The following is a 26,748-nucleotide window of genomic DNA, read 5'->3' as shown; positions in this document are numbered from 1 at the left end:
CTTTGTAAGTTATTTTTCTAGCATTTAGTGAAAAAAATACAAAGCTAATAGATAATAAAGTTTGATGCTGTTCTTATTGTATGTTTTTCTTGAATAGGTATTGAGAAATGGAAGCCCTTACCAGCCCAATTGTATGTTTTTCTTGAATAGGTATTGATAAATGGAAGCGCTTACCAGCCCAGCTTTGCCAGCCCTAATAAGAAGCATGCTAAAGCCACAGCAGCTACTGTGGTTCTTCAAGCAATGGGCCTTGTACCAAAGGACCTCATGGCTAATGCCACTTGCTTCAGGAGTGCCTCACGTAGATAGATTGAGGTTTTATATTAATCATTTCAGATAATTTTACTCTGCATCAAAATGTATTTCCTCTTTAATGTTGTAAATATTTGGCAATTTAAGACATTGTGTAAAAAAGCAATCTGTACAAACATCTCCAGGCTTTGATTTTTGTACCATGGAAATTGTATTTAACCATACAGGGTTTTGGTATGTTTATATTGTTTACCTTAGTGATGTATTTGTTTAAGTGGCTAACATCCAAACGACTGTTTGAAGGCATCCGTAATCTTCAGTGTGGAATGTTAAAAATAACGCTTTTATACTGTATTTTGTACTATGATGTAACTCCCCTTCCTTATGGCTAGGCTGCTGTAACACTTGCCTGTAATCAGTGAAGGGCTGTGCACCTTGTACTAGTTCACAATGGGTTCTGCTGGACAGATACTGGGCCAGTGTTATTGCGTTAATCAAGCAAGATCTGTTCCGCAGGGCTAATGCCACCACCTCCCCTTTCAAATTTTGTAGAGGTTATGAAAAAGACAGTGGTTGTTGTGTGACGATGAGCACTGAGTCCTGCGTTTCTGTCAGAGCCACTTGGGCCGTGATGAGAAGGGAGTAAAAATGAAGTCTGACTAGAATTTTACCGCAGAGGCCAAGTACATTTAGTATGGCATTGAGTTGTGATATAGTTTTACTTTGATGTGCATTTTGAATTTCAGCTACACCTAGATAGACGTAAAATGATAATTAAAATGCTGTAACCAACTTATCTAATAAAATCGGCACCCAGCCACTATTTTGTTGACTATGAGAAAGTTTAAGTTTATGTTAATTTTTAGGGTCTGATAGAATATTTCATGTGTATTACAGTGGTATTCATATGCTATGTCTCTAAACTTTATTTTCAAAAGCTTAAGGCCCAAATATAAACTTCTCTGGAATAAATGTGGTGTTTTATTTTCTGGATTACAAAGTGAACACATAATTCTTCTCTAATGTTACTTCTTTACCCAATGCTTTTGATTTCTAAGCACTTTTATTTAAGAAAATTTGAATTATATATGTATATATATACACGCAGACACACAAATAACCTACAAGAACATATTAAATACTGCTTTGTCATGACAGCTGAGCAAACTTTACAACCCTTGACCCTATTCTATACGAATACAAAATACCTTAATCGGAATGAACATGCATTAAAACAAGTATTTGAGAACAGAGGAATCATAAACAGGCAGGAAAACAACTAAGGTGGAAGCACCATCAGTCAGCTCAGATAAGCTGACTGTCTCCTAAGTCAAGTGTTAGTTTTGCCCCGATGCTGTTACAATGTCTCAAGATAATTGATACTAAGCCTCAATTTCCATTTGCAATGAAACACTCATTTTTCTACCCAGGTTATAATTAGGTTAATGGATCTAGAATTTTCATTCAAGTTTTAAATAAGTTTTATCTTCATATCTGAATAGTGAATCAAAAGAGTAAAAACAAAATGATTTTAAAACCTTCATCCTATTTTTATGCTTAGTGCATGTAATAAAAAGTTACTGTGAAAGGTAAACATTTGTAAACATTTGGATAACTTCCAAAGTGAACTTTAAAGCCAAAGGTATAAGAATCTTGAACTTCCTTGCTAGAAGGCTTTTTTTCCTCACAGATTCCTTTTAGGCTTACTTTGGTGTTCAGGATCTCCAATTATAAATGTAGTCACTCATTTCCACATGCCGTAAGGACAATTTCCCCAGTATCGGTGTTTGACAAAGGTGGTCCAGAGTTTTAGGGTGCAATCCACAGTTGGCAAGCTCCTCGTGAACAGCCTCCTGTGAAAATTTGTAAGGAACTCAGTAAAAAGCATGAGTATGAACAGATGAGTTTTAAAAATTACCATGGGATCTCTGACAGATGCCTCATTCATGATTATAAAGGCCAATTTATCATGATCAATAGAAGCTCACCCTGAGAATTTCTACATAATGACAGCATCCCAAAATACTAGTTTTGGTTATTTTTATAAGTGGCAAACTGATAAGAAATTTAAAATGTCTTATAAATAAAAACATGTTCAAAATTAAAGGCAAATATACTTCAGTTTTTAAAATGTGTGGGATACATATCTAGAAACTTCTGTATCTCCTGAAACTTACCAAGTAGCTCTTCCCCCCTGCATCTAAGAAAAACTTAAAACATGGAAAAAAGGCATGGGGGTTAAGTAACACCCATAATTATTAATCTTCCAATAATAATTTATAAAAGGAATCAGGTACTGTTAAGTTCTGCATCCGAAAGGACAATGAAAATAACGTGCCTTTTGTTAGGGAAGTTCTTTAGTAAATGTTTCCCACTACAGCGTGAATTCATAGAATTTATCTCCTCAAAAAAACTAAGTCATTTTTCCCTTCCTCTTGCTAATTAATACTTAGTACAGTTTAATAACTTAGAACACCAGTTTGGCTCATCACAAATGACTGATTTCCTCCATCCATGTAGCCCTCAAGTTTGAGGGCTTCTCTGATAGCTCAGTTGGTAAAGAATCTGCCTACAATGCAGGAGACCTGCGTTCAATCCCTGGGTTGGGAAGATCCCCTGGAGAAGGCAAAGGCTACCCACTCCAGTATTCCGGCCTGGAGAATTCCATGGACTGTGTAGTCCCTAGGATCGCAAAGAGTCAGACACAACTGAGCGCCTTTCACTTTTATGTAGTTTGAGAGGACTACAACTAAATTTCTTTACCAGCTGTCTACTTACCTTATCTAGTACTTCATCCTTTGGTGGGCAGATGTTAAATACAGCAGTTGGCTCGTGTGTGTACAGTCCTGCAGAAAATGACCCATTCTGTGAAGACTGGAGTAGCATCATCACATAGTGTAGAGAATGAGGCATAATGGGGCCTGTAATCTCCAAGCTAAACTGATCTCTGTATCCAGAAAGAGCTTGTGTCTTCACATTGACACTTCGAGCCTTCAAGAAAATTTTAAAGAAAGTTATGGTACCATCTCTCAAGCTTTTGTCCCCAGTTAAAAATGTGATCAATAACTTCTCATTTGGGCATCCCTGTCTTTAACAGTTAGGGGACAAAAGTAGTTTATAAGGTCCACCACAAGAAAGTTTCGTGAGTAAACCTGTTCAGAAATTCTCAGCTTCCAGCATCCTTTCCTCCAAATTATGAGACTGTCAATGGAAGTACTAGTTCTAGGGAAAATAACTTCTAGTAATGGTATCCTTTGTGATTTATTAACACACAGTCAATGCATAATATTAGGAAAATAAAAATTAAGATTCTGTTGCTGTTGTTCACCATGTAATTCACATCAAAACTGCATGTGTATTTCTTCAACAATATGGAAAGAGTTTCTTTTCACTTATAACCGTGATCCAGTTTTTGAGACCTCCTATAATTAGAACATGGGGCTCCCCCTGTGGCTCAGTGATAAAGAAGCCACCTGCCAAGGCAGGAGATGTGGGTTTGATCCCTAGGTCGGAAGATCCTGTGGAGAAGGAAATGGCAACCAACTCACAGTATACTTGCCTGGAAAACCCCTGGACAGAGGAGCCTGGTGAGGCTGTGGTCCATGGGGTCAGAGCGCTGGGCACACTCAGTGACTAAACAACAATGATTTAACGGAGCACTCTTGGTTGGTGCTGTTCTTTCAGTGCTTCAGAAAGATGAAATGAAATTAAGCAACTTTTCCTATGGCAATAATTCAAATACATTTCAAATAATTAATATATAGTTCATATAATTCCTTTGAGACAACTTTATATCAAGGAATTTTTTTACTCGCAGGAAACAAAATGTGCACCATGTAAAAAAGTTGTGATTTAGTCACTCAGTTGTGTCTGACTACGACCCCATGGACTGTAGCCCTCCAGGCTCCTCTGTCCATGGGATTCTTCAGGCAAGAATACTGGAGTGGGCTGCCATTTCCTCCTCCTGACCCCGGGATTGAAACCCGTGTCTCCTGCATTGCAGGCAGATTCGTTACCACTGAGCTACCAGGAAAGCCCCTGTAAAGAAGTTGAGCTATTAAAAAAAAATATTAAAAAAAAACCAAGAATTTATCCTATCAAAAAAGGGGGAAATACATCTTTAGAAGTTAGGTGATGACAATTAGTACAGAATTTCTTTTTTATTACCTTAAGCATTTGCATTGTGGCACCTCGGAAGGCTACTGGGGATAAGAGGGTTGGTGGAAGTCCTGCCTGTGGACCTGAGGTAGCAATTAAACTCTTGCAGTTGATCAAAAAATTTAGCAGTGTAAAGGTATTCATTCCCTTCACAAACACAACAGACTCTGGTCTGTGATCCATTTGTACTTCATGTATCTCTTTACGCCTGAACATGACAATCAAGGAAATTACAAATGCAAATCCCATACCAACAGTAACAGCAGTTATCTTAATCTTGACTCACCAGTAACCCTTTTCCCTACTCCAAATGAAATGCTCTTGCTAATTCTCTTCACTGCAATCATGAAAGTGAAGTGACAGTGTTAGTCGCTCAGTCAGGTCCAACTCTTTGCGACCCCAAGGACTGTAGCCTGCCAGCTACGCTGTTCATAGGATTCATCAGGCGTGAGTATTGAAGTGGGTTGTCATTTCCTTCTCTAAGGGAATCTTCTCGACCCAGGGATTGCACCCAAGTCTCCTGACTGCAGGCAGATTCTTTACCAACTGAGCAGCCAGGGAAGCCCTTGCAATTTTAAGGCATCCTAATAAAATCATTTCTTTATGACCATCTGAATTTGCTAGAAATTGATTCCTGAGAAAAATGAATTTCTTCTCTAGTCAAAAATCCATTCCATTCCCCTCCCCAAATTTAACCAAAAGGGAATTTTTAATTAAAAAACTTTTTCTTGTTTTACTGTTCTTAGGGGTTTGCTTTTTAATGTCATGTGGGAAGTAAGTTTGAGTATGATCTTAAGGATACTTTCAGATAATAGTAAAAGGAAACTTCCAGTCAATATTACATTGCTCAAGAGAATTCTCTAGTGGTCCAGTGGTTAGGACTCTGACCTTCCCTTGAAGGGGCCATAGGTTCGATCCCTAGTCAGGGAACTAAGATCCTACATCCTCATAAAAAAAAAACCAAAAAACAATTACATTGCTCACTAACTGAATTCAATGAAAATCATTTTGAGTTAACAGTAACTGAAAGGATATAGCTTGATAGAAAGTACGTCTGGTTTTTTAATTTTATCTTGCACACCCATCTCTTCCAGCCAGGAAAAACTTTCTTCTTCATCCTCATCACTGACGGCTTGCTCCCTAGGACATTGCTACGGTTAGTTAGGGTTCACATTTCATAAAGCTGTTTCCTCTACATTGAATCCTTAAGTCACACGGATGATGTAAAAGGTTATCTTAATCACATACTCCCCGTGTCGCAAGCCTGTTCCAGACACTTTCCTCTTCTCATGGCCATTTTCTTTTATTAAAGGCAGAGAAAACTCAATACCTACGTGAGAAAAGAAAAATGTAACTGTGTTTTATTTAATATACTCTGAAAGAATTAACAGTCTTGTTGACTTGTAGAGAGTATTTGAAAATGAGTTTCTACACTTGATCATTAAAGCAGTGTTTTCCATGCTTTCTTGACAGCAGCTCACAATACCTACATATCTCCTGAAACAAATGGTTCAGGACAATACGTATTCTCACTACACTTGGTCATCTTTCATTGAGTATATATTACTCTATTTCATTTTTTTTAAAAAGTGCTGAATAAGCCCACTAAACAGATTTCACGATCTACTAATGTGTTGACAAAGTTTAAAAATCAAGTTATTAAAAAAAAAATCAAGTTATTAGAAGAATGTAGATAATTTGTACTATAAAAGAAACTCTACAGGAGTATATTAAGATTGGGACTTTCCAGCTTGACATATGTTTAGAGACTAGAGAAGGGACTGTAACTTAAAGCTATGTACATTGGATAACTTAATTAAATGCTAAGAAAAAAAATTTAAAAAGTGAAGAAATGAAGTAATTCTTAAAGTAACAAGATAAAAGTGGTAAAAGATAATTCAACTGTTAGAAGACAGTTCAAATTTTAACTTTTAAGGTGTCTACTATACAGTTTGGTATTCTCACTTTAAAGGTATAGTTTTACCTTCGTTTTTCATAGCTTCTCTTATACCTCTAGTTGTAGGAGATATGAGAGCCGTGATTACATCATCTCCTGCTAATCCTGCTGCACGGAACAGGATAGTAAATTGATAGGTACAAACGTAGAAATAGGGGCAAAGTTTTGTCTTCAGCAGGTTATATAGAGAAGTAAAGCTCACAGACCTATGAAAAAAAATATTTTTCTTTAGGCATTATTAAAATGTCAACTCACTGTTGAAAATTTTTACATCACTTGATCCTTACCTGATTTTAAACACAATTATTACAGGTAATGGTCTGAATTTTTCTCATGACAGAACTTGGCTTTTTAAAGGACTGAAATTGGTCACGGGACTCACTGATGAATTTTAAATACTTTAACAAATAGCGTTTAACATTTAAATGCTTGCCATTTTTTCTTTATAGACAAAGCAGTTGATATCAGGTTATTGATATCAAGTTGATGACTTTTAATAAGCAGCTTCTACTGATGAGAAGGGAGACAGCCATTAACAATAAGTAATATTAAAGAATTATGTCTCTATATAGTCATCAAACACTTATATACATTCCATAACTACATAAAGAGAATAAGCTGGGAATCCCGTCAGCCTAGTGGTTAGTACTCCTGGCTTCCACTGCAGGGTGCATGCATTCTAACCCTGGTTGGGGAACTAAGATCCTACAAGCTTTGCAATGCAGCCAGAAGGGGGGAAAAAAGGAGTGAATAAGAGCTAAAGAAGTAAACAATTTGAGAAAAAAACCTCTTGGTGGGGAGTGACCTGCACTACGCAAAATGCAGGATCTCAGTTCCCTGACCAGGACTAAACTCAGGCTACGAGCCCTAACCAGTGGACTGCCAAGGAATTCCCCAAAGGTAAACAATTTAAATCAGTTTAAATTGGTAGTCATGGCTGTTGTTTTTCAGTCACTAAGTCACATCCGACTCTTTGTGACCCCATGGACTATGCATGCCAGGTTGCCCTGTCCTTCACTATCTTTAGGAGTTTACTCAAATTCACATCCATAGAGTCAGTGATGCTATCTAACCAATTCATCCTCTGCTGCTCCCTTCTTATGCCTTCAACCTTTCCCAGCATCAGGGTCTTTGCCAATGAGCCGGCTCTTAGCATCAGGTGGCCCAAGTATTGGAGCTTCAGCATCAGTCTTTCCCATGAATATTCAGGGTTTATTTCCTTTAGGATTGACTGGTTTGATCTCCGTAATGTTCAATGGACTCTCAAGAGTCTTCTCCAGCAGTTAATCATTAACATTTTAATAAAATAATTCAGAAGGACAGAGAAATCCATCTACTAATGCCCAATCACACATCATAAATAAGGAAGGAATACTGCTAAAATGAAAATTCACTATGGGGTTCACAAATTTTTATTCATCTTACCAGTCACTCATTAACACGTGTTGCAGGGTTTCATCGTTTAACCATGGAGCTGTCTTTCCAGCCATTTTTCTGTCAGCTCCGATTCGAGGGAACAATGGCAGCCAAGACAAGGCAGGGTGGAGCCAGTAGATGAGGCTCTGCTGGAAAGCACAGCGGAGCTCAGCGGAGAGTTTGGGATCCTAAAATCCAAAGATGATATCGGACAGTTTTTGCCCCATTAGAAACACAGAATTTAATTAAAAGGACACTGAATATACCAAACATTTATTCTTCTGTAAGAATGTGTTAATAACAGTTACAGAGGCTAAAGTGTAGTTTATTATTGTTTGGGAAAACCTTCCTTGCCAGCAATTACAGTCTGTTAACCCACAAATCAGAAAGGACACCTGGACATAGAAACATTTGCCTGTCTCTACCATCCTTGAGAACAATGATGATCATTTTTTACCACTAGGGCAGCGGTGCCTGTGTGCAGGTAACACTGTATTCAACTCCTTTGCCTCAAAACTCTTTCAAAAGTAGCCAGTAAAAACCGATAGTCCCAATCACAAATCACCAGGATCTATTGATTAAAAAAGAGGTAACCAAGGTAATCTCTTTTAACCTAGTTTGAGTTGAGCTGCTTGAAAGTAATGGTAATTACATTTGTAAAAACCTTTCTAGAACTCATTAACTCTACTAAATTTACAACACACTGTCGCCCAAGCGGGTAAGAGTTAGCGCATTTAAAAAACGCAGTATACAGTATATGAGGAAACCAGTAAAATCTCTTTGCAATCCTACTCCTCAATTGCTTTTCATTTTGTTCTATTTTTTTTTTTTTTTTTCGCAAAAGGCCTTATAAAGAATAGTTTAGTTCAAACAATTCTTGCCTGCAACAATGAGTAAGTCTCAGGACAGGTCTATAAATTTAACAGTTACTCAGTATGATTTTAAGAAGTTTATGAACGTGGCATTTGGAAAATAAAAAAATTCCCCATGTCTCTGTGTCTTTAAATGTCCAAAGAAAAACTTAATGGAAGGAAATATCGCTGACAGTTTGCAGAGAACTACTTTTTAGACTTCATTTGTTACTTTAAAGCATAGCTATTTTCTCACAGGATTACCTGTATACTTTGAGGCAAAGTAACTTCTGTTGCCCTGCAATGCTGGATGATACCTTGAGCCTCTTCCTGGGCTTTCAGATGATCTGCCCAGGTAAAGGGTTGAGAAGAGGTGAAAAGGAGTCGTGTTTTAATGCTCCAGTCCACAGGTAACTCAGTACTTTCTGAGGGTGGAATATCAGATTCGGAGAATAATACATGAGGAGTCTTTTAGAAAACAAAGAACACAAAAATTAGTAGAGTACCAAGAAAAGAACCCTTCAATCTACAAGAGTCATCCACTAAACATGCTTATGATTACTGAAATCTCAAAATGTTATGAACTGTACAATAGATAACACTGAAAATTAATTACACACTGTGAAAATGTCCAGAAAGAGCTACACTAAACCATTAACAGTGATGTTATCTCTGGGAAGTGGGAATTTGTTGTTGTTGGGGGTGGTGGTAGTGTTGGAAAGGCAGTGTTCACTTTTATTATAGTTCTACATAGTTTAGTCACAAGAGAAACACTATTTTCATGATCATAATTTTAAAAAATCTGCTATTGATACTGCTGTCAAAGCATAAATCTTCCAAGCATTTTTTCAAAAGCACTTTTTAGCTTCCAAAACTCTGGAAGCAGGGCTAAGCTGCTCCTTTGCAGGTAACCTGGCCTCTAAATCAGCCTCTAAGGCTGATTTTTTTTTTAAATTAATTAATTTATTTATTTATTTTTTCAGTGGGTTAAGGCTGATTTAAGAAGCATTTGCTGACCTCAAAAATTCCTCCCAAACTGTCTGCTGTCAAGTCACTATTCTCTATATTACAATGATTTTTTTAAGTGATGTTATTAAAAAATAATAGGAACGGGGGAACTATTTCCAAGGGATCTGAAGGCAATTTACTTGCAAGGAAGGAAGACTGGGTCTTGGGGGAACTCTTCTAGCCTGCTTCCCTCTGGACAAACATCACCAAGGAAGTAGCTGAGGAATGGGGTCAAGAGGAGCCTGTGGTGTTGAGGGGGTAGGACAGAGGTTCAGTGATATGCCACCACCTGTGGGACTAATCTGGGGATTTGGTTTGAAGATTCAGGGTAGGATAAGACTGGAGGCACTACTTCTGAGTGATGCGTTGGACTTGTCACTACCTATGAAAGAATGAAAAAGAAACCTCACCTCTACATCTGCTTTAGCACTGGTACCATGATAAACTGTTACTACTACATACTACATCCTTTACCAAGGCTGATGCCAGATGTCCTTTCAAGTCTAGTAGAAATGATCACACAAGGCTCTCTGGTAAACGATTTCTCAAGTAAAACGCTTCTCGGCAGTCTGAATTTATAAAAACATACATTCTAAGCATTACCTGGTGTAATTCTGTAATGGGTGTTCTTTCAGGAACCTTCTCTTCCCAGAGCAAATCATTTTCTTGATTAGAATCTAAAAACTGAGGTGAAAAAAAATGGTCCTTTTAAATTCTAAATGGTGCTAGAGTTCGCTTTAAACCTGCAGAGCTTCACCTGGCATACAAGTTTCTCAATCAGCCCAGGAGCCCAAATGAGTGTGACAGAGCGTGTCACTTCAGCTTTGTGTCTAAACTTTAACCCTCACAACCCACGGGGAAGAAGGCAGGTGGTCTGCACAACTGGTAACTCAATAATCAATAATCTCCACTCAAAAGATCCAAAAGGTTTTGGAGTAAGACAAATCATTTATGGGGTAAATTCTGACCCCCTGATGAATCCTTACCAATCCTCCAAACCCAGAATAATGTGGAGGACTGGAGAAGGGAGGCACTGAATGCCGCAGGGAAGAGGGTCCTGTATTCTTCCCCAAACGGAGGCCTTCCCTGGTGGCTCCAGGACGACTCGGAGCCACGTGCCCACTGACCTCTCATCCTTCTCCACGGCGACCGCCCAGGCTCCGCAGGCCGGGCACCGGACGGGAGCGCGGGAGATGCAGGGTCCGCTCCTCGGGACCGACTGGTCCCGCATGCCCCACGGCCGCTCGCGGAGCGCACTTCACGCCGCCCCCCCACCCCCGGGCACCCCGAGGCCGCGGGCGACTTCAACTCCGCGCCCATTTCCCTCCCGCGACGCGAGAGCCCGCCAGTCCCACTTCACGGCCGAATCGACCCCCGGACTGTTACGAGCCCCCCCGCCTCGGCTCCCAGGCGCGAGGACACTCACCGGGCCCGGCGCCTCCTGCTGGCCGCGGGGCGGGCCCTCGAGAGGTTCAGCGGCGGCCCGCGGCCGGTTGTCCAGGCGGGCGAAGGGGTTCCTTCGGGCCCCGGCCGGGCCGCCGCCGCCGCCTCTGCCCGCCGCCGGGAACGGGCGGAGGGGCAGCCCGGCCGCGCGGGCGGCACGGCGGGTCGCCGGCTCGGGTCGCTCCGCGGGCGCCGAGGCGGTGCCGAGGCTCCGACACCTTTTCCGTCGGAGCCGCAGTGTCTCGGGCGGCCTTTTGAAACTGGGCGAGTAGCCGGGCACCGACAGAGCCATGACGCACGGCGGAGTCTGAGGGGGCTGACCCGGCAGGCGCTTCCCGCGCGCCCGGGCTCCGCCTCCGCCGTGACCCCGCCCCCGAGCCGCTCACGGCGCGTGCGCGACGAGGCGCTCGCGCGGGCCCGCCCCTGCCATGTTCCTCCCGCGGCGGGAAACACGCTCCTGTCGTGTGTGTCCCAGGACGTTCCCCGGGCGCGCCAGCCTGAGCTCCCGGGGCTAGGTGGCTGGGAAGCACGCCGGGAGAGCCGAGTGCTATTTAAATCCTCAGCGAGGCGCCAGGAAGAAAAGAAGCGTCACACTTGAGCTGCCGCTTCGGTAAGCTTCCGGAGCTCAGCGGCGACGTCCAGGGCTGCGGAGAGGGGCCTGGGCCTCTCCTCCCGACCCCCCCAAAACGGCACGCCGCCTCCCGCCCGCGGCCCCAGCCGGCATCGCCGCTGCAGCCTTCCACGCAAACACTGCAGCGGTCACGGGCGCGTTACCGTGATGCTCTGGTTCCATCCTGAGGAAACCCTGGAGTGAATGAATATTTGAAGAAAAAAAAAATTTAGCTTTCTCTTGACTAGATCCTTTCATACTTGGACATATATTCTAAGTATTAAATTACGACAGCAAAGGATGTTTAAAGAAGGTAAGTATTGAGAAAGGAGATGATTAGAAAAGTAATAACGGTATTTTGACAAAGCAAGACTCCCAACAGCCTTGTCGACATAGTGTGGATTCCGATGACAGTTTTTCTTCATGTAGAGAATTTATAAGAGGCAAATATATAGGGACAATAATTTAAAAGGCTTTCAGAATATTCCCCTTAGATGTTAAATTTTACAACTGTCTCGACCTGTACGATAATTTTTTTCAGATGCTTTTCAAATACTTCAAATAAATGAGCATCTTGTTTCAGCAGGAAAATATGCTTAAAAACACAAAACTTGCTTTCAGGTTCCTTGACTTTTATGAACAATTTCCAAGGAAGCTCTGGCTTCAAATACTGGAACTGGTTCATCCACCTGAGGTCTGAGAGAGAACGTTAAAACTGAACAACTTGCTTCTTTCTTCCTTGATTTTTCTGAACAACTTCCATGGTGACTTTTGCCTCGTATAGTGGAATGGGTTCATCCAACTGAGGTCTGAGAAAGAATGAAATTATTAGAAATGTCTAGTTAAGGATGAGGAGAGTACACAGCAGGGTAGTTGACAATTGCTGTAGTTCAACTCTGTTACTTTAAATAAAATTTGTCCATTAATATTTTCACTATTAAAAGTGGTTAGATTTTGAAAGGGGAAAATACCCATTCTCTCCATTCCCTTTTTAAATTCCTCTTTTTTGATAAAACAGATTCAGCTGAAAAAAAATTGTACTTTTCTCTCCTGTCTACCTGTGGGTTATTTCAAATTGCTTTGGGAGGGGTGATGTGGATAAGCGAAGGGGCTGATACAGTATGGAATGGAGTAAAGAAAACTCATGAACCACTTCCATCTTAGGGAATACTGGTGTATCACAGGATACACTTTAGAAATATTAAATGGCAGCTGTTTATCTAAACAAAATGTAACATGGTGGCAACAAGTGTACTGAGAAAACTGAAACAAAAATGGGAATGCCCATTTTATCTCTTGGAGAATAGAAAAATAAACAAAAACAATGATTTGGTCGTTCAGCATACCTAAAAACACCAGTTGATAACTTCTCCATCACGTCTTTTAAAATACGTAGCTGGAAAAGACTGTTAAGGTGACAATGTGAAGAAGTAAATAAAACTATCTGATAAGTAGAGGATGCTAGGCAGGTCACCTATTTTTGTAACAGAAATTCTGTAAGCTATCCAAGTCTACCTCTAAACCAGGAAAATGGGGGAAGTGATTTGAGAGAGATACTGACGTAACAGAGCATAAAACTTCAAAGGACAAGTGATGCAAGAAGCCTGTTTCTCCTTAAGTAACGACTAGTGTTATCCCAAGTGGACGGTGTTATTAACAGAATGGGTCAGGGTTTCATCTTAGCGCTACATATGGTATTTTTAATTAAAAACTTTAGCACTGACATTTCTTACTTTAGGAGCACATTTATTAAGCTAGCTGATATATGTATGCAAGAAAGTTAATCTCTGTGTCTAGTATGTGCAAATAAGAAACAGTATAAAATTTAAAACTCTAGTCATTTAATTGAAATATTAGAGCTGAGAGTATATAACTGCTAGGGGAATTATTTATGGTGTATAATCACACAATTGGAAGGCTATATAAATCATAAGCATCAGCTGGCTCATGTGTGATGCAGTTGAGGGGGGTCTGCACAAGTGAGGACTAAAGTTTGATTCAGGACTTTAGGAAATGTAAGAGAAAATACAAACATAAGCTACTTTAAAGATATTTTTTAAAGGACCTAAAGAATACTGATTCACTCTTTGTTACTGCAAATTCGCTTTCTTCTGTTAATGAAATTGACAATGGTGTGTGTGTGTGTGTGTGTGTATAAATATGTATTTCTGATTTTTGAAAATTTAACATTTCTTATAAACATGTCATATTTCAACTTGGTCCATGAGTTTGTCAGATAGGTTAAAATCTTATGGTGTGGGGGAAAGGAGAGCAGTTGAGAGAATTAAGTAATGCAGGCAGAGTAGCCAGCCTGCCTTCTGACATGTAAGATTCAAAACATGCTAACTTGTGTTACTTTTTAATACAGTGTGTCTATAATTAACATCCCATGGTATTCTTGAGAATTGCAGTGTTATTGGACATTTCATTATTTAAAGCTGAAATTTAAATAATTCTTTTTAGAGAGTTAAAAATTAAGTGTATTTTCCAAATTTAATAGGAAAATATTTAATCAAAAACACACATTCACTACATTAAAGGGTTGTTCTGGTTTTGAAATGAACTCTTTAAAACTCAAAATATGCAATATACTGATTAAATACTACTATATGAAGGCTCTGAAATAAGCTTGCCATAGATTTTAGAGGAGGCTGGCCTTGTATATAGCACGCATGTATAACAACGTGCATTTGTTTTTTTTTTTTTTCGCCCACCCCCGCCCCCAACCACGTCTCCAACAACGTGCATTTGATAAAAATAATGATATTCAGTGAGACATGCAAGTCTCTTCATGCATAATTATACTCTATTCAGTAATGAGAACATATTAATATTTATCCAATATATTAATATTAAAAATTTTACCAAGTACAGCTGCCTTTAAGACAGGCATCTCAGAAACAAAATGTTTATTCTTAAATTGACCCTGCTCTAAATAGGTTTGGACCTTTCTTTCAGAACTGCTTTCAGAGTCTCAAGAAAACCTGATTACTTTTACTAAAATGGAATGATTCGATTTTACACTCGATTTGTTACTGAATCACTTCCATTAAAAATAATCCATCTTTCTTTGATAAAGATTTCCTAGCACTGATATTCTTAAAAACAGCCCCCCCTCAACTCTTTAATTTAGATGAATATTCTGAAATGTTTTGCACAGTGGTGCCGCCACAGGAGTACAGATGTAGTCTTTTAAGGTGACCTCTGATTTTCTTGAGGCCAGATTAAAATGAAGTAAATTTTTCCATGTCTCCTATAGTTTGATTTCTTATTCAGAAATGAATGAGACAGCTTGGGTGTGATTCCTGTCCTGGCACTTGCCAGCTGCATCCTTGGGCGTGTATTAACCTTTCTATCCTTCTGTTTCTTGTGACAGAGGGATAATAATAGTACTTAAATTTCACAGGGTTGTTTTCATATTTAATTAAGTACCTATAACACACTTAGAACTTTGGCATGTTCAATGAAAGTTAGCTGCTATTATTATTAACTATTGCCATTATTAAAGAATTTAATGATGAGAATACAAGGTACATTTCAAGCCAGAAATTCAAATCAGTAGAAAAAAAGGATATAAAGATACTTTCCCTGTTGTACATTTGACAGATTCCAAACTTCATCATTAAGGAAAGCCACTGCTGCTCCCTTGAGGAAAAGGCAATGACTATCTGGAGGATCCAGCTTGGATAAAATGCACAAAGAATGCTCAGTTACTGTGAGTTTCATAGCAGGAGAATGATTGGTATCTTAGGTCAGAAAAATTTTTACACAAAGTAATACCCAGATCGCAAGTAATCAGCACACAGACTTTAGTAACAGTATGTACACTGTAATGTTTTCTTTTCTAATTCACTGTCCAAAATTATGAAACAGCAAGGTCAAAATGCAAGGCCAATCCAGAGGTGATATAGTGGTATGGGGGGGGTGTGTGTGTGTGATTTCTAGCTGCTACTCCCCAGTGTGTGTGTGTCTGTGTGTGTCTCTGTGTGTGTGTGTTTTCTAGCTGCTACTCCCCAGTGTGTGTGTGTGTGTGTGTGTGATTTCTAGCTGCTACTCACCAATGTGTGTGTGTGTTTGTGTGTGTGTGTGAGATTTCTAGCTGCTACTCACCAGTCGTTTTCATGAGGAAGTTAGAAAATCATCGAAGACTGGAACATGAGAATTCTGGTATGTGAATATCACCATAATAAAAATCCTTGAATTTTGCTGAGAAATATAACTTTGGAAGACTACACACACACACACACACACACACACACACACAGAGTAAATTCTAATTTGAATAATTAAGAAATTGTCATTTTATATAGAAATATTTTGCTAAGTATATGTCAACATGAATGTTTGTTACTAAGGAAAAAAAATCTTATTTGAAATACTATTAAAAAATTTAGAAGTCATTATTTCCAAACCACTAAATAAAAGTTAAATGAACTCCTCTGCTATATTTCAACTATATTCAACATCTTGGCCAACAGCTAAAGTTAAAAAAAATAAATAAAAGCTATATTTCTTTAAAAATAGGAAATAATTAAAAATTTATACAAATTTAGCCATACCATGCTAAAAGACTTAGGCATTAGTCTTTGTTAATTATATCCTATTGGTGGAATAGTAATACTTTATTGTTTCTGTTAATACCTGCAGGTTTTCTTCTGTTGTTACCCAATGGCCTCCAACACCAAGAAGGGTGATGATATCATGTTTATGTGGTAGTAGTTGTAATTTTTCAGCTGGTTCGTCATCTTTACTATATAACCTCACTTACAGAGGAATTGTTTAAAAAGAAAGAGAGGGAGAGAACATATATTTTATAGTAATCTGATAAAAATTTATTCTTCAAACTAGTTCTCTTTACTTTTAATGTAACAAGGAAGCATTTTTCTTAGAACAAGGTAACATATGTATTCAGACACCTTAAAATACACTTTTGCATTAAAACTGTTCATAAAATTTACTTTAGATTTAATTATAAATGAGATAACTAAAGATAAAATGACCCTTTTAATTTGAAAATCAGACAAGATAACAACACACACAGCTAAGTCTGACTGTTTTAATCTTACCATTGATAGCTTAATACTTTGGGAAAAGTTGACTTCTGAGTAAGGAATTCATAGATTCAAGAATGTCCTGCTTTGACATAATTATTGAAATGTCCATTTGAAAAGTTAATGAACTATACATTCACTTCCACTGAAAGATTTTTCTGAGTTAATTTCAAATCTTGAAAATACTGGCTAAAAGAAACAGCTATGGCCATAGCTCCATTTGTTATGATCTTAGAAGATAAATTCTAACAAAATATGAATAGAATCCCTTGGCAGGCTTGTGAATCCTATTCTTAAAGTGCAGTGGCACTACCTAAGTGTGTAGAGATTAGGTGTTAAATAGCTATTGGTTAAGCTACAAAAGTTCAAGGAAGGTAAAATGCAAAAAAAATCTGTGCATTTTCCAAAAAGGGACTGCAGAAGCTCACCATCCCTCAGAGGGCAGCCATACATAGCAGAAACAAGTGACTGGCTGAGACCTGAACGAATCCAAGAACCTCTGAACCCGTGAAGAATTCACCTGCCAATGCAGGAGACGCAGGTTCAATCCCTGGGTCAGGAAGAGCCCTCTGGGATATAGCAGTGCACTCCAGTATTTTTGCCTGGAAGATACCATGGACAGAGGAGCGTGGCGGGCTGCTGCTCACCAGGAGTTGGACGTGACTGAGTGAGTGAGCACAGCCAGCACAAGTACAACCAGGGAGGCCCCGGACCTCTTGTAGATCCTTAAACCCCCGTGCCTGGGCCTCACAGGGCGTCCCAGGCGGCACCATCGGTAGAGAAGTGAAAGTGAACATCGCGCAGTCTCTCTGAGGCCCCATGGAATTCTCCAGGCCAGCATGCTGGAGTGGGTAACCGTTCCCCTCTCCAGAGGATCTTCCCAACCCAGGGACTGAACCCAAATCTCCCGCATTGCAGGTGGATTCTTCACCGACTGAACCACCAGGGAAGCCCCCAGGGGTAAAGAACTGGCCTGCTAATGCAGGAGACGTGAGACAAGGGTTCAGTCCCCGAGTTGGGAAGATCCCCTGGAGGAGGGCATAGGAAATCACTCCAGTATTCCTGCCTGGACAGAGGAGGTTGGTGGGCCATAGCCCATAGGGTTGCAGAGTCGGACATAACTGAAGCCACTAAGCAAGCATGCATACCTTTTTAAAAGGTAAGCATGTTCTCTCTTCCGGCAGTGCTTAAAATGGGAATAAAATGAAGCTCCAATTCAAAACATTAAGTTAAAAAAAAAAAAACTCTCCAGAGAAGGCAATGGCACCCCACTCCAGTACTCTTCCCTGGAAAATCCCATGGACGGAGGAGCCTGGTAGGCTGCAGTCCATGGGGTCGCAAAGAGTTGGACATGACTGAGTGACTTCACTTTCACTTTTCACTTTTCTGCATTCACTGGAGAAGGAAATGGCAACCCACTCCAGTGTTCTTGCCTGGAGAACCCCAGGGATGGGGTCGCACAGAATTGGACACGACTGAAGTGACTTAGCAGTAGCAGTGTGTATGCTTTGGAGAAACTCAGGAAACGGAGTCAGTGACTGAAATGGCCCAAGATATCACCTTAGATAGCCATCTTCATCTAAAAACAAAACAGGGGCTTCCTGGTGGTCCAGTGGCTAAGACTGGACACTCCCAAAGAAGGAGGCCCTGGTTCAATCCCTGATCCGAAAACTAGATCTCCCAGGAAAAAAAAAAACTCTCAACCTCAACCTAATAAATATATAAGAAATTACTTCCTGGTTATATTTTTTCCCAGAAATTTACCTATCACAATAAAAAAATGACAGAGATCACTGATTTAGTGAATACCCACCTCCAGCATCTAGGACAATGTCCACTCCGAGGCCACCCGTTTCTTCTAAACAGCTGTCAGTCACATGGGCTTTCCCGTTAGACACATCGATCACTCGAGCTGCGAAGGACAGAAAGTCAGGCGACTGTGCTGTTCTCTATGTGATCAGCACAGCTCCCAGAAGGAGAGAAGGAAAAGCAACTCAATTTCTCGTGTCTGAAATGAATTAAATGGTTGAAGCAGTTATTAAATTTGAGTTATCCTGTTTTTCATCTAACCCGGTGTTGGTAAGAATCAATTTAAATGAAGAAACTGGTACAGTCAATAAATTAAAATATGAGCATTCTATAGATAACATATTCCAAGGTTGATCTGTTGACACAGAGGACTGTTCTATATAAAGCTAAAGGGTGTTTTGCCAGAACTGAGACTCTCTAAACTGCAAATGTACCTATGTATTCAGATGTGAACTGAAAGATTAAACAATTTCTTAATTATGTTCAGATTTAATAGAGGTCAGAGCTCAAAAGTACAAAGATCTATTCTGGATTTGGTACTTGTCTATTAGAGGCAGTTTTATCTTTTCTCAGTCACAGAAATCCCAACCCGTACCAGCATTCCCTGACTTGCCCTCCAAAACAAAAACAAAGAATTCTGAGGGTGAAAAAAACAAAACAAAACAGGATTATTGTAAGCAGAGTTAGTGAAAATAAAACTAACTTTAACTGGTTGTTTTAAAGTACTATATTAAGAGAACAAGCCAATGAGAAATGAAAGATCTCAGAATTTGGGGACTTCCCTGATAGTCCAGTGACTAGACTATTGCTCCCGAAGCAGGGAGACCAGGTTCAATCCCTGGTCAGGGATCTACTTAGATCCCACATGCTACAACTAAGAGCTGATGCAACCAAATATAATAAATATTTTTTTAAAAAAATCTCAGAATTTGAATTGGAAAATGAAGACACCTCTCTCTGTTTCATTTTTGTATTTTTGAATACCTTCTCATTACAGAGAATTCTGTTCAGAGCTGCTCAGATTCGAGGTGTAGTCTAGTACTGACTGAAGTCTTGAGGGTGGGGTGGGGAGACAGGAGGGAAGGGCAGGGTTAACCAAGAGGAAACTGCTCCATGCCCACAGTACTATATATGCTCCTCCCCTCCATTTTCAATCTCTTTTTTTCTTATCTCCCTCCTTTCTTAATCCCTGTTTCAACCTTCTTTCCATTTCTTGGTTATCTGCCAAAAGCATAACATAACCATGGAAATAACCCAGGCTTTACTGTTAGACAGGCCTGGGTTCAAATTCCATTTCAGGTCTAGTGGTACACACCCTGGCACATCCTTGGACAAGCTAAATTCTGAGATGCTGTTTCCCGGCTACTTGACACAGGGTTGTTGAGGATTTAAGGAACTATCATTTATATTAACACTCAGTGAATCTTACTTTCCTTCCTGCGGGCCCTTCACTTACACACTGCTCTTTATCTGTTAATCTCCAACGTTAATTCTGTTAACTCCAGTCTACTAAATTCCATTCCCATCTCTCCATTTTATTTTGTCAATTTCTACTTTCTCTTTCCCATGTTCACTGCTTTTGGGATAGGTTCAGTCCTTTCAAGAGCTCCCCAGCTGATGCCATATCCTGTTTATCCTAAACTATATGTGACCTGGGTTTCTGTTGAACTGGCTCATCTCCCATCCAAGCGCATCACAGGAATCAGGCAACTTTAGGGACATTTGTTGTTCAGTTGCTAAATTGTATCCAACTCTTTGCAACCCCAGGAACTGCAACAGGCCAGGCTTCCCTGTCCTTTACCATCTCCCAGAGTTTCCTCAAGCTATGTCCATTGAGTTGGTGATGCCATCCAACCATCTCATTCTCTGTGGACCCCTTTAGGTACATGTCACTGGGTAAAAGAGTTTGAGAAACAAAAAGTGATACAAAAATATAATGACTTATTGACTAAAAAAACCAAAGAGGTATCAGGTGTTTCTGAACTGTGTCAAAGTTCACCTAATTCAAACTTGACTAAGTTGATAACAATGGGGCAAAGAAGAAAAAACTCTGAAAAATAATTGGGACTTCCCTAGGGGTCTAGTGCTCACACAGCAGAGGGGCATGGGTCTTCTCCCTGGTTGGGGAACTAAGATCCCACATGCCACACTGTCTGGCCAAAAGAAAACAACAACAGAAAAGCCCAAATAATTACAATGTAAACTTAAGTAACCTTGGACTTAGCACAGGAACTAAGTCCATTTTAAAAAATGACATGTATTTGGCATTTTGCAGTTTGTTTTACAAGTGGAGTTTTCAAGGTGATATGATATCTCTTCAAAATTTTATGTATTAAAGTCTGTGTTGAGTACTATTACTCACCTATAGGAGGCCTAAATCTTTCAAGAATCTGCTTGTCTTCAAGGCTGCATGCTGTTGAAATCACTTTGGCTCCTCTATGGTGTGCTAACTGAATAGCTATTGTACCAAGTGCCTGTGTGGGAGAAATACACAATGGGGTTACAGATAGAGGGCAGAGGCTGTGTCTAATTCATCTTCTAGGTTGTTTTTAATAAAGAGTAACAGTTTAGTGCTACTTCAGTATATTTTAAAATCTTGTCTGATACAAAGAAAAAAATATGGACAAGCTTATTAGAAAGGGAAACATTTGATAGACTCTGCCTCAAGGAAAAGCTGTGTGCGCTATAGGCTCCCAGCCAGTCTGACTGTAGCACATAACCTCAAGGACAGAGGCAGGCTGAATTCAGAACACGGCCTTGGAAAGAGAAAAATGGGCCATTAAGGGCCTTGTCAGCATAATATACTAAGCTAATTATATGGTACATATACCAGTCCAGCAACCTCTCTTCAAAAATCAAAGCACTTCAAAAGTTCCATCCATTTGCTGACCTGTGGGTAAGTTCAGGAAAATAACTACTATCTTGATGCTGGACACAGGCCTGAAGCCAATGAAGACTGCCTTTTTTTTTCAAAGAAAAATCATTTTCATCAACAGTCAGATATAAAATCTGTAGCATTTTTAGATTTTTATGTAATCTATTATTAGTGTCTTTATATTTTGATGTTTATCATGTATAAACATCACTACATATATGTAACATGTTTAAATTAGTACAGTTTTGATCTTGTGTGATATATCTATAAATGAGACACCTTAATCACATAAGTGTAAGTATGAGGGATATGATACAAAATAGGCAGGGAGACCTGGGGTCTAGCTTCAAAGATTAGGAGCTATTTCAAGTTTTGTGTAACAGGCATGAATAAAAATGGCTTGTCTGCTTTTTTAAAGTACTAGCAGATTCAAAGCAGTAAGAAACTATAACACTTATCGTCTGTTGATAAAAGCTGCTTATTTTAGAAAATGGGAGTTTGGTATAGGAAATCAGTGAATAAGTTAACTGGCAATACATTGTATTAGTAAGTGGATGGCCCATTTCTCAATTTCCTAAGTTTATCCTACTTTGGTCTGTTTAAAAAAACATTTATTTATTTTAATTGGAGGCTAATTTCTTTACAGTATTGTAGTGGGTTTTGCCATACATTGACATGATGGTTTGTTTTTTAACAAAACTAGCACCTACACTTGCTCCGTCCATTATCAGCACGGATTTTCCAGGCGAGAGATGAGAAAGATAATGCAGGGCTGTATAGGCTCTTAATCCATCCCGGATGGTTCCAGCAGCTTCTGTCCACGTGACTTTTTCTGGTTTGTGAACTATCACAAAGAACAAGAGGAAACAATCTGTTAGCAAGGCCCATTAGACCTGCCGCCTGGATCTCTTTGCTTCCATCTCTGCTGCCACCACAGCCCTGGTCCAGGCCTCTGCTCCCAGTATCTTTCACCTCCACCACGCTTTACCTCCTGCCATTTGTGCCCACGCACACTCCACTGTGAATGCAGGAGTCAGTGTGTGCAGTTTTTAAAATGTTTTATGGTTGAAGTAAAACATGCAGAACATGAAACAAAGTATAGCTGGATGAATAAATATAAAGCAAGTACACGAGTAACTACCATCCAGGTTGAAAAAGAAAACAAGCCCTCATGTTGACAGCCTCACCTCTCCCACCAAAGGCATTTTTAAAAAACTGAGATATAATTGACATCAGAGGTCACAACCATACTAGTTTAATGATAAAGTTGTTGTTCAATTGCCAAGTTGTGTCTGCCTCTTTGCAACCCCATGGACTGTAGCATGCCAGGCTTCCCTGTCTGTCACCAACTCCCAGAGCTTACGCAGACTCATGTCTATCGAGTCAGTGATGCCATACAACCATCTCATCCTCTGTTGCCCCCTTCTCCTCTTGCCCTCAATCCTTTCCAGCATCAGACAGGGTCTTTTCCAATGAATTGGCTCTTTGCTTCAAGTGGTCCAAGTATAGGAGCTTCAGCTTCAGCATCAGTCCTTCCAATGCATATTCAGGGTTATTTCCTTTAGGATTGGCTGGTTTGATCTCCTTGTAGTCCAACACCACAGTTCAAAAGCATTAATTCTTTATTGATCAATTGATCAAAAGCATCAATTTGGCATATACATTCCTAAACAACATAATTTTGTTTTGCCTGTTTCTGAACTTTATCTAAATGGAACTGTACTATACACATTTTTTTCTGTCTTCTTTTTTTGCTTATCATTTTTTAAGACACATCCTTTTTTGGTACTGTGGCTCTGCATGCTAAGTTGCTTCAGTTGTGTCCAACTCTTTGGGACCCTATGGACTGTAGCCAGCCAGGCTCCTCTGTTCACAGCATTTTCCAGGCAAGAATACTGGAGTGGGTTGCCATTTCTTTCTTCAGGGGATCTTCCTGACCCAGGGATAGAAGCTGTGTTTCCTGCACTGCAGGCAAATTCTGTACCACTGAGCTGGGGAAGCCTCACTAGGCTATAGTGCTTTTCATTTTTGATGTCTTATGGCAACATCTAATTTAATAGAATGGATGGGTTATCCACTCTTGAGTCAAGGAACATTTCTATTTTCCCCCATTTTTTGGTAGTTAGGTATTCTTAACTTTTCAGGAGTTAAGCATTCTTTTTTTTTTTCCATTTATTTTTATTAGTTGGAGGCTAATTAATTACTTTACAATATTGTAGTGGTTTTTGCCATACATTGACATGAATCAGCCATGGATTTACATGTGTTCCCCATCCCGATCCCCCCTCCCGCCTCCCTCTTCATCCCATCCCTCTGGGTCTTCCTAGTGCACCAGCCCTGAGCACTAGTCTCATGCATCCAACCTGGGCTGGTGATCTGTTTCACCCTTGATAGTATACTTGTTTCAATGCTATTCTGAGTTAAGCATTCTTAACTAAGAATGCTCATGTATAAAAGTACGCTTGTGCTGGTACACAGGTGTTCTATGGGGTATTTACTGAGGAATGGAATTCTGCCTTCGACGTCACTGAACACTTCCACAGTAGCTTATGAATTGACTCTCACAAAGCTGCTGCTTTGAACATCCTTGTCAACCCTGGTATTACACATTTTTGCCCATTGTACGGGTGTGTCATGGTTTCTTACTGTGATTTTAATTTGCTTTCCCCCACCTACTAATGAAGTTGAGCACCTTTCCATGTTTGCGGGCCATACAGAATTCCTTTTTAAAAAAATATTTATTTCTTTATTATTTATCCTTGGTTGTGCTGGGTCTTTGGTGCTGCACAGGCTTTTCTCCAGTTGTGGCCAGTGGGCTCCTCACTGCGGTGGCCTCTCCTGTGGCTGAGCTCTAGGGCACTTGGGCTTCAGTAGTTGCAGCACATGGGCTCAGTAGTTGGTTCCTGGGCCCGAGAACACAAGCTCAACAGTTTTGCTCCTGGGCTTAGCTGCTCCTTGGCATGTGAGATCTTCTTGGACCAAGGATCGAACCTGCGTCCCCGGAACTGGCAGTGAGTTCTTTACCACTGAGCCACCGAGGAAGCCCTAGAACTCCTTTTGTGAAGTGACTGTTCAGGTGTTTTACCAGTTTTTCTACTGTTGTTGTCTTTTTCCTTATTTATTTGCAGGAATTCATAGTATATTTTAGATAAGTCATTTGCTTGCTCATGTGTTATAAATATTATTTTCAATTTTATGGCATCTCTTCTCAATCTCTTTAGTGGTGTCTTTGAAATGCAGCAGTGTCAGAATGATCTTTTAAAAACGTAAATAACATCCTCACACTTCTTTGCTTAAAATTCATCAATGGTTTTCTACTGCACTTGAAACAAAACGTACACTGCTAATATAGTTTAAGTTATATTAGCTCTATATTTTCTGACCACTAAGCTGTTCCTTAATATGTTTAATTATTTAATATTTTGTTTTTATGAATGTGTATACTGAATGTGATTTTTTCACAGTATAGGTAATCCTTTCTAATTTTACCTGAAATCAAGTGTATAACACTTTCAATAGTCTTTACCGTAAGTATTTTTCCTCTTAAGGCAAGAGTCAGATGGGTTGGACAGTGAGAATTAAATTGGCTAACCAGTGCCATCTAGTGGGGACGTAAAGCATCCAAGCACACGATGAAAAAGTCCAGACAAGCAAGGCATTAAAACAGTAAAACATACCAAGCACCAGGGGATATCTCAGACAGTACTTTAGTCCTTACAAATTTGAGACAGCAATTTTCCCAGTTTTCCTGATTATAAAATGGCGTTCAAGGTAATAATTTGTCTGATGCCACAAGCTTGAAAGAAAGAAAGGAAGAAAGAAAGAAAGGGAAGTCGCTCAGCCATGTCCGACTCTTTGCAACCCCATGGACTACAGCCTACCAGACTCCTCCATCCATGGGATTTTCCAGGCAAGAATACTGGAGTGGGTTGCCACTGCCTTCTCCAGGAGATCTTCCTGACCCAGGGATCGAACCTGGGTCTCCCGCATTGCAGGCAGACGCTTTACCGTCTGAGCCACCAGGGAAGTCCGAGTTTGAAAGTCTGACTCTAAAGCCCATCTACTCTAACAGTGCGTGTTCAGTCTATGCACAACTTACTTATATTTTTGAGATTATCTTCCATCATAAGAATTGGTACTACTTATACTTTCATCAGGAGAAGGCAGTGGCACCCCACTCCGGTACTCTTGCCTGGAGAATCCCATGGACGGGGGAGCCTGGTCGGCTGCAGTCCACGGGGCTGCACAGAGTAGGACACGACTGAGCAACTTGGCAGCAGCAGCAGCAGACGTTCATGAAGAAATAAAAAATTCAGTGCTGAGAAAATGTCAGGGCAAGGATACAGATGCAGACATAGAGAATAGACTTGTGGACACAGAGGGGGAAGGAAAGGGTGGGACAGATTTACAGAGCAGCACTGAAACACACTGTCCTGTATGTAAAACAGATAACCGAAGGGAGGGTGCTGTGTAACACAGGGGGCTCGGCCCAGCGCTCTGGGACAGCCTGGACGGGAGGGCTGGGGGGCTCAGAGGGACGGGACGTACGTACTCCTCTGGCTGGGTCTCAGGTGTACAGAGACCAACACAACACTGGGAAGCGATTATCCTCCAACTAAAAATAAATTTAAAAAGTTTTATCACATAAAAATAATGCTAACTAATAAAACTATTTAAAATTGCAGAGGCTTTAAAATTACATGGTTAGACGTGGTTTAATGTTGAGATCCTTGCTTTTGTGTTAGGTGGTCCACAAGTACTTATCATGTTATAAAAACTAAGATAATTAATAAAAGAGAGCCATATATGGATCAATAATAACAGTATTACAATTCTTTGTAATTATCATTTCAATTCTTTCTACCGCAAGTCCAAGGGAATAATGCTGAAAATGTGTGCCATTTTTTTAAATTTAATTTTTATTTTATATTGGAGTATATTTGACTCAAACATTGTGCTAGTTTCAGGTGTGCAGTAAAGAATTCAACTATAAATATACACATACCCATTCTTGTTCAGATTCTTCTCCCAGGTAAGTCACCAGAGAATACTGAATAAAGTTCCCTTTACTATACAGTAGGTCTCTCTTGATCATCTATTTTATATGTAGTAGTGTGCATATGTGATGGACTTCCCTCATAGCTCAGTTGGTAAAAGAATTGGCCTGCAATGCAGGAGACCCAGGTTTGATTCCTGGGTCAGGAAGATCCCCTGGAGAAGGAAATGGCAACCCACTCCAGTATTCTTGCCTGGAGAATCCCATGGACAGAGGAGCCTGGCGGGCTAGTCTGTGGGGTCACAAGAGTCAGACATGACGT

General features: G+C 40.1%; 3 protein-coding genes and 1 long non-coding RNA gene across 9 annotated transcripts in view; 2 read left to right on the top strand and 2 right to left on the bottom strand.

The window, feature by feature from the left end:
* Window positions 1–1,224, top strand: part of SON (SON DNA and RNA binding protein) — a 30,324-nt gene extending 29,100 nt beyond the window's left edge. The window contains exon 12 of one of the 2 annotated variants that reach the window (XM_043448773.1): window positions 151–1,224. In XM_043448773.1, coding sequence (XP_043304708.1) covers window positions 151–309 — 159 coding nt within the window. In that variant the 3' untranslated portion in view covers window positions 310–1,224. Of the gene's footprint in view, window positions 1–97 lie in introns of both variants that reach the window. The other variant, XM_043448774.1, reaches the window with a different exon arrangement.
* Window positions 1,088–11,753, bottom strand: DONSON (DNA replication fork stabilization factor DONSON). Its single transcript, XM_043448785.1, has 10 exons — window positions 11,069–11,753; window positions 10,246–10,326; window positions 8,899–9,102; window positions 7,793–7,971; window positions 6,395–6,573; window positions 5,659–5,740; window positions 5,446–5,550; window positions 4,420–4,618; window positions 3,031–3,243; window positions 1,088–2,105 (listed from the first exon to the last, which is right to left on the bottom strand). The coding sequence occupies exons 1-10, from the start codon at window positions 11,375–11,377 to the stop codon at window positions 1,968–1,970; spliced, it is 1,689 nt and encodes a 562-aa protein (XP_043304720.1). The 5' UTR covers window positions 11,378–11,753; the 3' UTR covers window positions 1,088–1,967.
* A 124-nt stretch (window positions 11,754–11,877) lies between these two features.
* LOC122428725 lies at window positions 11,878–18,029 on the top strand. The gene is made up of 3 exons (XR_006265809.1): window positions 11,878–12,008; window positions 15,302–15,410; window positions 16,343–18,029. It is a non-coding gene; the product is annotated as an uncharacterized LOC122428725 (long non-coding RNA).
* The window catches only part of CRYZL1 (crystallin zeta like 1), a 33,410-nt gene continuing 18,606 nt past the window's right edge, over window positions 11,945–26,748 (bottom strand). For 2 of the 5 annotated variants that reach the window (XM_043448788.1, XM_043448786.1), the window contains exons 7-13: window positions 22,141–22,274; window positions 20,918–21,029; window positions 18,560–18,658; window positions 16,337–16,458; window positions 15,271–15,376; window positions 13,042–13,087; window positions 11,945–12,504 (exon numbers count right to left, since the gene is read on the bottom strand). In XM_043448788.1, coding sequence (XP_043304723.1) covers window positions 12,405–12,504; window positions 13,042–13,087; window positions 15,271–15,376; window positions 16,337–16,458; window positions 18,560–18,658; window positions 20,918–21,029; window positions 22,141–22,274 — 719 coding nt within the window. In that variant the 3' untranslated portion in view covers window positions 11,945–12,404. Of the gene's footprint in view, window positions 12,524–13,041; window positions 13,092–15,270; window positions 15,377–16,336; window positions 16,459–18,559; window positions 18,659–20,917; window positions 21,030–22,140; window positions 22,275–26,748 lie in introns of all 5 variants that reach the window. The other 3 variants (XM_043448789.1, XM_043448787.1, XM_043448790.1) reach the window with 3 other exon arrangements.

Source organism: Cervus canadensis, chromosome 27 (assembly GCF_019320065.1).
Source record: "Cervus canadensis isolate Bull #8, Minnesota chromosome 27, ASM1932006v1, whole genome shotgun sequence".
NCBI classification, from domain to species: domain Eukaryota; kingdom Metazoa; phylum Chordata; class Mammalia; order Artiodactyla; family Cervidae; genus Cervus; species Cervus canadensis.
The sequence above is the reverse complement of the archived record's forward strand: the minus strand, read 5'-3'. Positions and strand labels throughout refer to the sequence as shown.

Coding starts and splice junctions, on each gene's coding strand:
- DONSON (XM_043448785.1), bottom strand. CDS start 11,377: ATGGCTCTGTCGGTGCCCGGCTACTCGCCCAGTTTCAAAAGGCCGCCC. Junction 7,972..8,898: donor CTTTGCCTCAAAGTATACAG/GTAATCCTGTGA, acceptor TTTGGATTTTAG/GATCCCAAACTCTCCGCTGA. Junction 5,741..6,394: donor AGAAGCTATGAAAAACGAAG/GTAAAACTATAC, acceptor TTTCTCACGTAG/GTATTGAGTTTTCTCTGCCT.